General features: G+C 52.7%; 1 protein-coding gene across 1 annotated transcript in view; it reads right to left on the bottom strand.

Moving 5' to 3' along the window:
- The window catches only part of PIK3R6 (phosphoinositide-3-kinase regulatory subunit 6), a 61,405-nt gene that overhangs the window by 21,124 nt on the left and 24,398 nt on the right, over window positions 1-15,883 (bottom strand). Inside the window, exons 3-9 of the mRNA XM_057716394.1 lie at window positions 15,392-15,493; window positions 6,141-6,224; window positions 5,457-5,548; window positions 4,721-4,789; window positions 4,109-4,241; window positions 3,895-3,964; window positions 2,684-2,867 (exon numbers count right to left, since the gene is read on the bottom strand). Coding sequence (XP_057572377.1) covers window positions 2,684-2,867; window positions 3,895-3,964; window positions 4,109-4,241; window positions 4,721-4,789; window positions 5,457-5,548; window positions 6,141-6,224; window positions 15,392-15,404 — 645 coding nt within the window. The 5' untranslated portion in view covers window positions 15,405-15,493. The remainder of the gene's footprint in view (window positions 1-2,683; window positions 2,868-3,894; window positions 3,965-4,108; window positions 4,242-4,720; window positions 4,790-5,456; window positions 5,549-6,140; window positions 6,225-15,391; window positions 15,494-15,883) is intronic.

Here is a 15,883-nt window from a genome sequence, read left to right as displayed (position 1 = left end):
TTCTGTAGCAAAATAGTGCACGCACCACAGACCTGTTGATTCCAGCGCCAGACCCCATCCCATTCTTGACCCGGTGCCTCCCAATCCCACCCTGTTCCTGATGTCCTCAAGCCCAGCCCAGCCTCACTCCTAAGCCTCCCCCTGCACCCCAGCCACATCCAACTCAGGGATGGCGTGAGGCTTGGGATTCTCTACTGCCTGCCATCCCTGAGAAACAGGTCAATGTTCTTAAAATGTTAGGAAACCGTTGACCCAAACCACCCACCTTGGCCAGGCACCACAGTAACCGCTTGCCTGAACTGTCTCACAACAGGAGGTCCCGATAAGGAACAAGGCGCTGCCCTGAAAACTAACTGGGAGAATTCAGGAGGGGCCAAAAGTGGGAGGAGATGACCAGCCTCCCAGAATCCTCCGCGCTGGAATCCATCTTGGCTGAGAGAGGCACGCGCTCCCAGGAAGGACCCTGAGTCAGACTATGGGCCTAGGAAGATGCTTGGCCAGAGACAACCTGGAAACTAACCCCATCACCACAAACCCTGAGACTGCGAGCCACACGGCAGAGCAGTTCTCCTGGGTTCCCTGACCCCGCTGCTCTCCGCCCAGGCGCCCCTTTCCAATAAAGTCTCTTGCTTTGTAAGCATGCGTGTCTCCTTAGAAAATGCATTTCCGAGTGTTGGACAAGAGTCCCCTCTTGGGCCCTGGAAGGGGTCCCCCTTCCTGCAACACTTACATGTTTGACATTGTATCAAAATGGCGCCTTGACCATGGCCTGTCTGTTGAGCCAGAAACAATCTCCAGAGCCTCAAGTGGCCACACAGGGGCTGCCAGGTCAGCTGGCAAACTCTGGTCAGCAAGGCAACTACCCTCCCCCCTTGCTGAGAGCCACGGCCAAGTGCGGGGAGAGGGGACAGTAGCCCACATTAGGTGTCTGTGTGAAAACCAGCCTGGGGCTTAGGTAGGAGTTCAGGGGGCATTCCTCCATCATGCAGCTGTGTGCTGTGAACCCCCAAGGGGGCTGTTAGGGAGAAGGGATGTCCAGGATGGTGGGGGGGTGGGGAATGAGTCAAGAACCCTCAACGGGAGACTTCCCTGGTGGTGCAATGGTTAGGAATCTGCCCGCCAATGCAGGGGACGCGGGTTCGACCTCTGGGCCGGGAAGATCCCACATGCCACGAAGCAACTAAGCCCGTGCGCCACAACTACTGAGCCCATGTGCCACAACGACTGAGGCCCACGTGTACCTAGAGCCCGTGCTCCACAACAAGAGAAGCCACTGCGATGAGAAGCCTGCGCACCGCAACAAAGAGTGGCCCCCGCCCACCGCAACTAGAGAAAGCCCGTGTGCAGCAACGAGGACTCAATGCAGCCAATAAATAAATAATAAATAAATACATAAATAAATACATAAAACTTCAACAGTCCACACAGGTGGGCAACCACTACACTAAGGAATGGTGTGGATGGTGCTTTCAGAGAAAAGGAATGACAGAAAACAATCAACACAGTTTAAGGAGGGACCCAGCTGCACATAAAAGAGGCCCATCAAAGGAAGGCTCCTAGACCAGGGCTCGGGATGCGAGGAATTCCAGGTGGAAACAAGAGGAGGAAGAGCAATGCCTCCAGTGCTGTTTGATGGGCAAAGCAGGGTCTGAGACTTGGGCTGGAGAAAGAACAGACCCCCACTTCCTGGGGCAGGATGAGCAGGGATCACGGACCCCTTGAGGGCACCCCCACCCCCTCCTCTGGAGCCGGCCCTTCCTGCAGCAGCAGCAGCACAGCCCTGAGCCATCTTCCCGCCCCGCCGCCCGCAGGGCAGGCGCCTTTCCTCCCACCGTGCAGATGCCGACTGGCAGCCCTGGCATCCAACTATGCCGAATCTCCCATCTGCTGCAGTCTTGGCTGTGGACAGGGGTGAGGCTGAGTCAGAGAGAAAAGCTAGGAAAGAAGCAGGCAAGTGTTGGAAACAAACTAAATGCCCACAAGAGGAGCAGGGGTCTAGTTAAGGAAATAACAGCACGTTCACAAGAGAGAATTCCCTGCACCATGAGAAGCACGTGCTTTCCAAGGAAAACATTTCCATATAGCATATTTCCAGTGGCAAGGAAAAATAAATATTATATATATACACAGATAGAGGCAGTGTGTAAACTGTATACAGAGTCTGATATCTCAATTGTTAAAAAGGAGTGGGGTTGGGGATGAGGCTGGAAGGCGATTGAACTTGGGCTTGAAGTCAGATAGACCTGGATTCAAATCCAGGCATGGCCACTTGCTGTGTCACTGCAGGTTGGTTATCAGCTTCTCTGTGCCTTTGTTTTGATAAGTACATTCATTTCACAATGTCGCAGTGAGAATTTTTTACGGTGATACATGTACAGTGTTTACCACGGTGCCGGTGCCGGAGCACAGCAGACGTTCAATAAACAGTGGCTCTTATGATGATCACTGTTGCTATTATTCAGGAAATATACCAAATGTTAATTGCTGATATGTGTGGGTAGAGGGGAGTGAGTGATTTTTATTTTCTTTCCTGGGTCATCTGCATTTTTTTTTTCTTTTCAAATTTTCCTTAGTGAACGTGTCTTTATTTTTGGTTTAGGGGAGAACGGTGATATGGAAACAGGAGAAGGGGGAAGACGAAGAGAGAGAGCACTGGGGTGGGCGGGCAAGGCAATGACCTTACCTGCAGCTTCCTTTGCAGCATGCCTGCTTGGCAGGCCTCCCCCAGCGCCGCCTGCAGGGCGTGGCAGACCACGTGGCGCATGCAGGCCTCTGGCGTCTGCTGCCCCTTGGCCGCCTCGATCTCCAGCAGCAGGGCACTGCACACGGAGGGAGACACCAGCTCAGGATCCACGAAGAGGAACACTCTGAGGGCAGAGGTGGGGGACCGGGGGCTGATGAGGATGACCACAGGGAGAAGGGCCGCTGGAGGGGCACCCGCAGAGCCTTGCAGCTCTCCCCCGCCCCCACCCAGGGTATTTACTTCCTCCACAAACAGGAGCCTCAAATCCAAAAGCCTATGGGGGACAACACTAGGGAGTGGTGGGGATTGCGGCAAAGAAGAGCAGGCACGGCCCTTCTAGGGTGGCAGCTGGTCCCTCTGGGTCCCTTTCATGTCTAGGGAAGTTCCAACTGAAATGCTGCTACCCCCTCAGCGTTGTGGCCCACTGACCCCACAGCCCTCTAGGAGGGACCCTAAATTCTTCTTGCTGAAACTGGAGCTCTGAACCTTAAGTGAGTCCCATCTTCTCTCATCACCCTCATCACACCAGAAAACTAACCTCACCCACTCTCTCCTCGTACTCAACTGTCCTCCCAATCTCTCCAGCGCCAAGTCCTCTGGATCCCTTCCCCTCCCCACACCCTCCATAAACACAGTGCCCCAAGCTGAACCTTTCAGTACCAGGTGAGCAAAGTTACCTGCAAGGGAGGAGGCTATGTGCCCCCTGCCCCACCCCCGACTCCATCAGCCCCTCTCCCCAGCAGGAGCCGTGGACGTGTCCTCAATCTTATCTAAAGGGCTACACGCACACAGAGGAAAGACCCCAGATCTCATGGTGTGACTGTGGCCTGAATTATTGATATTCTGGAGGTGCCTCTGGCTGCTTGATGCTATATCATGGCCAAGGGCAGGATGGATGTGGAACCACAGAACCGCAGAGTGGCCCAGTGCTCGTGTCCACGTTCTGCATGCGAGCGGGAGAGTGCTGAATCCAGCCCAAGAAGAAAGACCTAACTGCTTTCAGGGCACTCCAGAGAAGGAAACGCCCCATCCACCCTGGAGGATGGCCCCCTCGGCTGGACAAACGCCGTGAATGGGAAGCTCGGCTGGGGCTGCTCTCCACCCAGCCTCCTCGCCGGTGCTCCTGGCAGCATCCCTGCTGGACCACTCACCTCTCCTGGTAGGGGTACAGCTCATTCATCAGGTTCTGCTCGGCAATGACCAGCCTCTGGTACAGTGTCCCTGCAGAGCAGACCACTTCAGCCAACCAGTCCCGGAGTCTCCGACCCCCGTTCCCCACTTTCCCAGAAGGGGCTGGGGCTCTCGAGCTCCCAGGAATCCTGGAGAGGGAGGCAAGACCTTGGGCGGAGCTGGAGTGGCTCTCACCTGGGACGGCCGTCTCCGTTTTCAGCCTGATGGCGCAGTCCAGGGCAATTGTGCAGTAGGGGGCAGGCAGGGTCAGCAACCTCGTGCAGAAGGCGTAGGTTCTGCGGTGGAGCTCCTCTGTGATGCCCGTGGCCTGGGCGAGAGGGAGGAGTCGGGGTGCCCAGAGCCCTCGGTCACGAAGGGCCCTGGGTGGTGTGGAGCGATGGGGTAGGAGAGCAGCCAGACCTGGGCTCACACTTCCCTCCCAAATCTACACCTTCAGCCTCTTCCTCCAGCATCTCTAGGACACCTCCCCTCCAACACCCCATTCACGCTCGTCAAGATGGAAATTCATCCCCATCTTGTTTCACCAGCAAATCAACTCCCCTCTCCCCTCCCAGGCCTTCTGCTCTGTCGGGACTGCACATTTACCACGCCTCACCCCCCACGACCTCCCCAGTTTCATCTCTTCATGCATCAAGGCGAGGGCAGGGCTGTGTGGAGAAGCCAGTTAGGGACAGGCGGTCCCAGAGTTCTTCTAGGTTCGCCAGGCAAAGACAGGGTGTCTCCTGAGTGTCCAGCCCAGTCACTCGTGGGTCACCATGACCACCCTGACCCTCAGTCCCTGCTCACCTTAGTGAGCACGTACATTAGAGTGTGCAGCAAGGGAATGATGACGTGCCGGGTGTCCTCACTTTCTGCCTGGAAAACAGGAGGTCACAGGACAGGGATGGGGCTGGGGGTTGGGGGAGGGCTTGCCACATCCTAGCAGGTGATGGGGTGGAAGGCAGGGTCCCACCAGGCCAAGGGGAGCGGAAAAGGGCCACGGTCTGCCCTGGTAGAAGAAGAGCAGTGGGGTGAGGAGGGCGCACAGGTGCGGGAGCCCAGGTGTGAGGGCATGGGGGGAGGGATGCAGGGAACTCTGTGGGGGGAGGGGCAGCCCTGAGTCAGGGCAGGAGCTGCAGCAAAGGGACAGCTGAGTCCCCAGCTTGGAGGCTCCCTTGAGTGCAGAATTTCCCAAAGGTACAGCACTGGGTGATGAGGAGGATAATTATAAGGAAGCTTTTGAAAATTTTTAGTAGTTACGCATTTATATTTGTAGGTACTTTCCATTTCTGTCGGGTGATATGGGTTTTCCATTTATGGTCGTGTTGTAGAGATTCTCTTTAAAAGACATTAACTCAGGTCAAACAGTGGGAATCAATGTAAAGATAACATTGCTTATGGCAGTGTGCAGGACAGGGAGAAATACAGTAGAAATCAAAGGACCGAAGTGTGGGGGATGCAGGGCTGATGGGCCTGAGTTCCCAGCGGGACTGGCCCCTCTTCCTCTCGTCCCCGCCTGCCTCCCCGATGCCCGAGGACCCACCTTCTCCAGTTCTCTGAGCAGAATGCGGACCAGTGTCGGACACTTCCCAGGATCCCGCTCAACCTTCTTGTGCAGGGACCATCTCCACATGCCTGGGTCAGGAGGAAGGGGAGCCCAGCCCAGCCGGGCATGGGGTCTCTGAGAGGAGACCCCTCTGCACGGGACCCTGAGCTCTGGAGCCCCAGGTCTGACCCCTGCCCCCACCACTGGGCACGGGGCTCCATGCCCACGGGTGTGCTTCTCTGATCTGCAGCACCTGTGGGCGGTGAATTCCCAGGGCAGAAAGGAGGGAGGTGGGATGCTCGTAGGGACAGGTATATGCACGTGGCTTCTGGAGAAGCAATATTTACCACTCAGCACCTCGAGCCACGTTCCTGGGAGTCATGCGGGCTGGAGTGCCAGGGGGATTTCATTTGCAAGGGGAGTCAGAGAAGGTGGTTAGGAAGGGTGGCAGACCCCTGATGGGCTCTGCCACAGTCACTGGGATGGCGAGCCAGGGGGCAGAGATGGCTTCTGGGTCCTTCAGACTCCAAGGATTTCCAGCAGGATGGGGGCTTGGCTGGAAGCCCCTCATTCTGTGAGCTCCAGGCTGGGGCACTTTCCCAAGAACATATGGGCAGAGCTGGCTGGGCTGGAGTGGGGGAAGCAGAGAGAGCAGATGGGATGACGCCTGCCGGCTCTTACCTTGGTTGCTCTGCAGGGAGGGGGCCTGGGTGCTGAGCTCTCGGAGCACAGCCTGCACGCTCCGCTGGAGGTCCAGCTCCACATCTGGGTAGCAGGGTGGGCGAGCTTGGAGGCCAGGAGCTCTGGGGCTCAGCAGCCCCTGGCCTCACCCTTGCCCCCACTTCCACCCTCCCTGAGAACGTCTTTAGCCCCTTCCATGAAACTCAAGAGGTGTCCGGAAGTAACCAACTTGCATCCCGGCCAAGGCTGGAATATAGCCTTTCAATCAGCATTTCTGTGTTCTTTGTAAACTCCACATTTCTCAGAGTGCGGTATGCATATTGCCAGTGATATGTGAGACAATTTAAGATGGTACACAAAGGATTCTAAAACCTGAGTAATTATGCACTTATTTTAATGTATAGAAAAATATATAACTAGTTCCTCAACTAGTATGAAGCTAAAATTTAAAGTCAATGTAAAGAAACATATCAGATAAACACCAGGAAGTGACAGAGACTCTCTCCCTGACCAAACCTCCCTCAGGATCCTCGAAGCCCTGTTCTCCACCAGGCCCTCAGCGGAGCCCCTGTCCTGTCTTTGGCCTCCAAGCCCAGTTTTAGCAAGAATCCTGCTGTCAGTCGACAGAGGATCCCCCGCCCTGATTATGTGATCAAGTTCTCTATTCCCCACCTTTGATGTGTAAGTCCTCGACCTGCCTCCAGCAAGAATCCTGTTAGGTCAGTTTAGCAAGAATCCCCCATCCCTGAGGTCCCCTCTTAGTAATTTTCCATCCACAGACCCCTCCCTCTGTGTTTGTTGGCTGTAAATGCCCAGCTGTCTTTGCCTTATTCAGAGCTGAGCCCCAATGTCTCTCCTCCACTGCAATAATCTTGAATAAAGTCTTTCTTAGGGTTTCAACCAGTGTTTTTCTTTAACAGCAGTGCGTTGACATGGCAAAGCTGTGAAGATAGTACACGAATCAGTAACTGACATTTGGAAAGCATGGTAGCTGTGAGAATGCAGCTCACGGATCTCCCGCTACAAGGAGTTTAAGGGACCAAGGAGCTTTGTGCTGCCGGACTGTGGAACCCACCACCTCTTGTGTGCGGAGGCCACACTTCCCAGCCAATACGGACAGCAGCAGGGATTCTAAAGCCGGCTCGTCCTCGGGAAACTTTATGGATGCTGACTCTGGCCCAGGGATCCCCCAACCCATGGCTCCTCAGCCTAGCACATTTCCACCCAGTGGGTCCTGCCTTTCTCCTCCTTTCCGAGTCGGAGTCGGATTTGCATCACGGTCTGGGCGCTTGCTCTCCTGGCCCTCACCAGCTCCCTTTCCATTTTCTGTCCCACAGGTGTTTCCCCACATGAAGACGTGCATGTCTCATCGCGTCTCGCTGTCTGCTTCTTAGAGGATCTGGACCAACACAGGAAGTGCAGGAGACACTCCCTGTACCATCAATTCCCCTTTATAATCAGCTCCAACCAAGAGGTTGTTTTGACAGGCGAGCGCGCAGTCTCTGGTTGTCAGATAGTACAAACCACACGCCTCAGAGGTTCCCCTTTTGCCTTGACTGTCAGGAAACTTACAGTCAAAGAGGGGCCCAGCCTCCAAAATCGGCTCCTCTCAAGAGACAGTGACCTCTCTCCTTTGCTCCTTTTGGGGTGCACCTGCTTTATGTGCTACCAAACATATATCTTAACTGTCTCGGATTCCTTTGGAAACAGGTAGGGTAGAGAGGACAAATCTAAAAAAAGCCGCAGGTTGCAGTCCAGGAGTCAGAATTTGTTTAGGTCCAGGCACCCCATGCCCTGGTGCTCGTGGACTGGGCCTCCCACGGCTCTGGCGTGGGCCCTAGCAAGTCTGCTGGAGCCACCCGGCATCTCTGAAACCCTCACTTTCCTCCTGCCCAGACCCAGTCCAGTCCTGATCCTGAGTCTCCTTCAGGCTCAGAGAGGGCAGGACGTGGGCAGATGTTACACGTTTGTCGACCTGGCCACTCTGCTAGGCAGTGCAGCACATCCCCAAACTGGCAAGGCAATTATTTAGCCTGGCAAAAAGGCTTGTCACAAACCGTCCTTCCACCTACCCAGCTCCACCTGGCATGAAAGTAAATGAGTTCATGCAGGGTAAGTTATTCAAAAATTATGCCATGTCCTATTTCTTCTTTCCTTCTTCCTTCTCCCCTCTCTGCCTCTGCCCACCTCCCCATCGTGGACTACACAAAAGACTGAAAACTGTGAAGACTGTGATTTCCTCCCTGCCCCCTCATTAGAAGAGTGGCTAAACCTTTGTCTTCTGAGCCCTAGGCTCCCCTACTTTGCAGAGGGAGTTACGTTTTTATGTTTCAGAGAAAAATAGAGAAGTTAAAAAAAAAACTCTGCCAGTAGCCCCGGGAGACAACCCCAAATAAACCTTGTTTTCGAAAGCCTGGGCAGCCGGAACAGACTCTCAGGCTTTGGTCCACGTCTGGCTTGCAGACATGTCTTGTGTGGGCTTATAGAGTGTCATGGGGGGAAAAAAATTGAACTAGCTGCCAACATTCACAAATCAGGAGATTTTGCAAAAAAGTTCGGATTCCTGGCATCTCTTGAAAGTCTGTGGACACTGGGCGTGCGTTGCTCTCACATGGGACAGTGATGGGCTGGGGAGCCTCTGCCCCTTGAGACAGGGCACAGCTCCTCTAGGGCTTCAGAGTGGTCACTCTCCTTGTTTCCCTCACTTCCATCCTCTCCCCGGCCCCTTGACTTTGAGACCCCTGACTGTCTGACTGAGACAATCAAGTTGGATTATCTCAAAGGGATGGGATGATGGCTGCTGCTTTTAATTAAAGAAGAGAGTGGTAATTCAAGGGTGGGAGGTTGGATTCCCCAAGACTGTGAAGGCACAAGGGTTATGGGCACCCCGGGAAGGAGGAAGACCAGGGCTGGCTGGGACTCAGCTGGCTGGTGGTGGCAGAGATCTCAGACGAGGGCAGCTAAGCACCAAGCTCTGTGTGCGTGAGTGCCACGGCTGTGGTCTCCTGAGCCGCCTTTGCCGGAGCACAAGAACATCCCCAAAGGAGCCATCTATCTCTTTATGGGCCATGCAAGCCTAACCAAGCCGTTCTGGGGGCTGCAGCCACTGTGGACTGAAGACCACAGACATTTCCCCTTATCTAGCTTTTGTAACCCCTGGGCTTCTCACAGGATCCCAAGGAGTAGGGGAGGGGTACCCCAGGTGAAAGACACTGGAATCTGTACTGACCTTGAAAAACAAGAGCTTGAAGCTGGATTTGGTTCCATTAAGCCAAAGAAAGAATATTTCTCGTGCCTCAAGTACCTCAGGGTCGTTTATATATGATATGCGCGTCTAACAGCATTCTTGATCCAGAATGACTACTAAATAAACGGCATTCCTCCTCCTCCTCTCCATCCAGGAAGAGAGTCTAACTATCAGGTATCCAGATTGCTATTAACACCTAACATTTAAGTAGCACTTGAAAGGTATACATGTAGAGAGTCTTACGTAGGTGTAGCAAGACAATGGTACGTGTTCATCAAACCAATTCCATTGTTGTCACGGGTAGATGAGAGGACTACATTTCCCAGACTCCCTTGCAGGTTGACAGGAGCCATGTGACTGAGTTCTGGCCAATGGTAGAGGTGGTATGTGCCACCTTCAGGCGTGGCCATAAAACCCTCTGTCCCATCTTCCACGAGCTTGGAAGACGTGGAAGATGATGGTGCCCGGAGAGGAAAGAAGCCTCAGTTCCTGAAAGGCCATAGCCCAGACTGGGTGGTGATGTGAGTGAGAAGCATTTGTTGTGTTGATCTACTGACACTGGGGTCATTTGTTACAGCAGCTACTGCTCTGTGACTCAGGGACACACTAAGTGTGTCTCCGGTGTGTTGTCTCATTGGATTCTTAGCAGAGCCTGGTGAGTTTAGCAGAACAAATACTGTTTTCCCTGTTTTGTGGAATCTGGATGGAAAGCCCTTAGGGACTTCTCTGGTGATGCAGTGGTTAAGAATCCAATCCGCCTGCCAGTGCAGGGGACATGGGTTTGATCCCTGGGCCGGGGAGATCCCACATGCCGCAGAGCAACTAAACCCGAGAGCCACAACTACTGAGCCCATGAGCCACAACTACTGAAGCCCGAGTGCCTAGAGCCCGTGCTCCACAACAAGAGAAGACACCACAATGAGAAGCCCTCACACCATGGCTAAAAGTAGTCCCCACTCACCTCAACTAGAGAAAGCCTGTTTGCAGCAGCGAAGACTCAACGTAGCCAATAAATAAATAAATAAATAAATATTTAAAAAAAGAAAGAAAGCAAGCCCTTACCCTTGACCCATATTGCCTCTCCAATCACAGAAAGTCAGACCCAGAGGGACCTCGGAGGCTGGTTCTCTTCCCATTTCACAGATGGGGAAATGAGGCTCAGAGGGGAGAGGAGATTTTTGCAAGGTCATGGAGCTGTTTGTTGGAGGAGAGCTTTCTGTTTGGCAAGTGCTCTTCCTCTAAGGCTGTCATCCTACGTGTGACCATGCACCTCTTTACTGGGGAAAGGGAAGAGGGTATCCAGGGTGAGACTGTGAGCATGTGTTTACCTATATGTGCCTGGGGCTTGAATGCAGAAATAAACGCCCCTGATAAAGTTGCCTGAAAAAAGGTTCCCAGCTCTCCAACCAGCGTAGATGTTAGTACAGCTAAAGAGACAAGAGGGAGGAAGGAAGGGAGAAGAAAGGCTGACAGGGTCCTGACCGTGGCAGGACCCCCATAGTTCAGGGTCTGCTCCTCAACTTTCGGCCATTCAGAGCTGACCTAGGACTTGGCAATGCTGACTCTCTGTTGCCCGGTGATCCTAGACAGTCAAATCTCTTCCCAGCTCCCTCTTATTTTTAAATTTTATTTATTTACTTTTTTTTGGCCACGCAGCACAGCATGAGCATGTGAGATCTTCCCCGACCAGGGACTGAACTCACACCCCCTGCAGTGGAAGCATGGTGTCTTAACCACTGACAGCCGGGGAAATCCCCCAACCCCCTCTTAGATGTTACCTTTTACCACAGTTCCGAACCTTGGCTTCACATTACAATCACCTGGAAAGCTTTAAAAAAATACCAATGCACAGCCCACCCCAAACCCAATAAATCAGATATCTGAGGGTGGAGCCTCATAATCAATTTTTAAAATAGCTCCTCAGGGCTTCCCCGGTGGCGCAATGGTTAGGAACCCATCTGCCAAAGCAGGGAACAGGGGTTTGATCCCTGGTCCGGGAAGATCCCACATGCCGCAGAGCAACTAAGTCTATGCGCCACAACTATTGAGCCCATGTGCCACAACTACTGAATCCCACACGCCTAGAGCCTGTGCTCCGCAACAAGAGAAGCCACCACAATAAGAGGCCCTCAAACCACAATGAAGAGTAGCCCCCACTCGCCACAACTAGAGAAAGCCTGTGCGCAGCAACGAGGACCCAACGCAGCCAAAAATCAATCAATCAATCAATCAATAAGCAAGCAAGCAAGCTCCCCAGGAGAATCTAATGTAGAGGATTACAGAACTAACCTAATTCTAATGAGAATTACTGTCTTAGGCAGCAATAGGTTTGGAGATCTGAATAACTGATCTGTTAGGGAAGCAGTTACATGACAAGATACTCAGATTTCACAGAGGATAATCATCCCTGAATTAAGAATGAAGGTCACATGGCCCCTCTCTGGCAATGCTCCTGGATCTCATGGTGGTGGGAGGAGACTTAAAAGAACACAATTGGAGAGAGTATTATTACTACTATTATTTGTTGTTGTTTGTTAGCTTGTTTTGCAAAAGATATAATCTTTGTTCAGAAATGTAAGCCTTGTAGACACCAGTGCTTTGACCCTCTGTGGGTCCAGCCATGACAGGAATAAAATCTCCTAAGACTTTTTTCAAGCAGACCAGTCTTTGTCTTCTTGAAGCTGTCCCCTATCCACCTGTGAGGGTTAATTTTGTGTCAACCTAACTGGGCAACAGGACACCCAGCTACTTGGTCAGGTGTTATTCTGGCTGTGTCTGCAATGGTGTTTTAGATGAGTTTAACATTTAAATCAATAGATGGGGGATGTCCCTGGTGGTCCAGCGGCTAAGGCTCTGCACCCCCTAAGGCAGGGGGCCCAGGTTGGATCCCTGGTCAGGGAACGAGATCCCATACGCTGCAACTAAGAGCCCGCATGCCGCAACTAAAGATTCCACGTGCCGCCATGCGGATCCTGTGTGCCACAACGAAGACCCGCGCAGCAAAATAAATAAATAGATAAATAAATATTAAAAAATAAATAAATCAATAGACGGAGCAAAGCAGACGGCCCTTCCTAATGTGAGGCTGGGCCTCATCCAATCAGTTGTGGCCTGAAGAGAACAAAAGGCTGACCCTCCCCCAAGGAGGAGGCAATGCCTCCTGCGTGGCTGCCTTCCAGCTGGAATATGGGTGTCTCCCTGCCTTTGGACTTGAACTGACACATCTACAGGCTTCTGGAATGGAACTTACACCACTGGCTGTCCCGGGTGTCCTGACTGCACGTCCTGGTACTTGTCAGCCTCCACAATCACGTGAGCCAGTTTTGTATAGCAAATCTCATTCTATATATGTGTATACATCCTACTGGTTCTGTTCCTCTGGAGAAGGAACCCTCACATGCCCAGGGAGGACCATGGCATCAGTGTGGGAAAGCTGGTGGAACAGCCAACTTCAAATTCCCTCAGCTTTTCTCCAGCTGGTGGATGTAACCACCCAGGTGAGAGGGTTACAGGGAACACAAAATCACTACCAAAGAGATCAGATTCACAATTCCCAAGGGATGTCTCCCTCAAACGAGGATGTCGTGGAGAATTGTCCTTTTCCACTCTCTGGGTATCAGCCGTCAGAATCGGCACCCCCTCCCTGGAATGGAAACGGAAACACACCAGCAGGCTCCTTCTGGTCTGCCTCCTTTAAAATCACCATAAAATCACTCACCCAGGGGTCCCACCACCGCCTGCCACGCGAGCCATAATACAATGGAGAGGAATAGGGTTTGTGTGTGTGTTCCAAGTCAGACCTGGAACACCCCAGGCAGCTGAGCTCTGCACAGGTGAATGTCATTTGGTACCTGTTGTGTTTACCAGTTTCCGTTTTGGAGGATGACCTTTTCCTGACCTTGAGCCCTGAGCTGGGCTCCATCTTCCTGGAGCCCATGGGGCCCCGCACTCCAACCACCTGGATCTTACCAACTGCCCTTCTAACCAGGGGTGAGAACGTGTCTGAGAATGCCCTGGTGCTTGGACAGCTCCGTCGCAGCATCTCAGCTGCCCATTGACACGCGCTCGGCACCCAGATGCACCATCGGCTGGAGTAACGCAGCCCACACTCTTTCTTCCACCCGTGCCTGATCCCTGCCCCGCCCTCCCCCCCGACCCCCGTGTGGAATAAAGGCTCAGATGGTTCTAAAAAGGTTTGCCACCTTGCCCCTGTTTGCAGGAACGGCAAAATAATCATACCTTTGGTGCCCTGGAAACGTTGCTCTTTTGCAGCCCTCAATATAAGCATCTTACATGCAGGTACCCCTCGTGACTCTAGGGTGAGAGGACTCTAAGGGCTGTAGGAAGGTGGCAGAAGTTAAAAACAGCTGTAATTTGGGAAGTCAGCAAGGACAGCTGCAGTCCTGGTCATGGTGGGAAAGCTCCCCTTCCGAGCTCCCAGGGCAAACGTCCTAACTTGGGGATGTTTCTCTCACCCATGGGATTTTGATGGGGGTGGAGTCATCTGCCACATCTCTGGGGGCGGATGCTGGTGGCCTAGGCTGCCCTGTAGCCTTCCCTGCTCACTGCAACCCTGCTGACACTGCAACCCAGGTGTCCTGCTTTGCCCTGGCCTTGGGGTGGCACGGGACCAAGCTGACCAATGGACTCTCTCTCTCCCTGGGTGACCCTTATGCGTTCAATGGCCCAGAGTGGAGAAAGCCTCCCTCTTCCTGCCCTGGTGACAGATCCACCCTGTTCCCTGTCCTCTCTGCTGCCTGGTCCTTCAGCTGTGCATTCAGTGCTTGGCTACTTTTTATTTTTGAAAATTAAATGAACCATATGGGTTTCTGTTGCTTGTATCCAAAGAACCTTTATCAATATACCTCCCTTCCTAAAACACAGTATGGTGTGTTCTTAAATGCTCTAATTCAAGTGAGCGCAAAGTAAGTTGGTTTTGAAATATTTAGGAGATTTTCACAGTGCTGCCCCCTCCCCTATTCTCCCAGCCCAAACTCCAGCTGCTTAAAGACAACCAGGAACCTTGTGACACCAAGATGTGCTGGTGAAGCTTATTCCGTTTGGGCGAGGCTCTCTGAGGGTGAGCAGGGTGTGGAAAGGATGCTGTCTTAGGAATGATAACGAGCTGGTGGCTGTGCCTGCCTTGGGGTGTCACCTGCCCTTCCCCCGGACAGAGATCTTCAAGAGCATTGGAGTCCATGCCTGGTGGCCGGGGGAGTGGTTTCCGACTGTCTGGGTGAACATTAGTTGATACACATCTTGGGGGAAGGGTCATCCCTGCTTGTTGTCCCAGAACAGTGTAGGGAGAAGAGTCTGGGTTTTGGAATCAGCCAGACCTGGGTTCCAGTCCTGGCTCTGCCACTTGCTCGCTGTGTAGCTTCGAGCCAGTTACCTAACCTCTCTGAGCCTGTTTCCCTTTCAGTAAAATGAGGACCATTGTGCCGATATTGCTACCTCGCAGAATTCTTCTGATGTCTGCATGAGACACCTGTAGTGAGGTCATTCACAGCAGCAATGCTGGAGCTAGACTGCTGGGTTCAAATCCTGATTTGACCATATAATATCTATGTGCCCTTGGGGACGATACCTGTCCTCTCTCACTTTGCTTTTCTGTAAAATGAAAGTAATAATAATGTCTATCTTATGGGGTCTTTATGAAGACTAAATGACTTAATATTTGTCAGGTGCTTTTCGCACTGCTTGATATATTATAAGTGCCATAGAGGTTTTCGTTAAATAAATGCAAGTGTTTGGCGCTAGATACTGGCTATTGTCATTCTCCCTGCGTTCAGCTCAGTGATCTGCCAGCAGCTGGGGCTTGTACAGTGTGTGGATGTCCATCTCGTGTAACATGTTCCCGCATTTGGGCAGCTGACCGGGGGTCTCCCAGCCTGGCTGGGTGGAGGTGGTCCTGCCAGCCCTGGGGGCATTCTCACCTGCCCGAGGGGCCTTCCCCACTCTGTAGCCAGGTACACCAGACCCCTCTGCCCCCGACCATACTGACCTGGGCTCTCCATGGGGGCCTGGGGTGTGTGTGAGGAGGATGTGGTTGTCTCAGGCAGCAGAATGGAAAGCAAAGTGGTTGTTTTTCTGCAAAGAGGTGGTTCTGCAAAATAAGAGACAGACAGTGTAAGAGGTGGGAAAGTGCAGAAAGTATATCTGCGGAGTGGAGAGCGTCCCAGGGGACCCAGGCTTCCACACTGAAAGGGAGTCTAGGTTTATTTCAGAAGTTCTTCTAGGGTGCACGCTATGTGCCAGACACTCTTCTGAACACTTAAAAACTATCAGCTCTTTAATATTAACCTCATGAGGCAGGGACTGTTTTCTCCCCATTCCACAGATGGGGAAATTGAAACACAAAGACTTTAACGATGCAAGGTCAAACAGCTTGTAAGTAAAGGAATGAGCACCTGAACTCGGACCATCTGGGTCTAGAGCTCATGCCCTCCATTGTGACCACAGGCTGCCCCACTGTGACCCCAGAGGGAGGGACTCC

This window comes from Hippopotamus amphibius, chromosome 17 (genome assembly GCF_030028045.1).
Source record: "Hippopotamus amphibius kiboko isolate mHipAmp2 chromosome 17, mHipAmp2.hap2, whole genome shotgun sequence".
In the NCBI taxonomy this organism is placed as follows: Eukaryota; Metazoa; Chordata; class Mammalia; order Artiodactyla; family Hippopotamidae; genus Hippopotamus; species Hippopotamus amphibius.
Note: the sequence above shows the minus strand (reverse complement) of the source record. Positions and strands in the feature narration are given on the sequence as shown.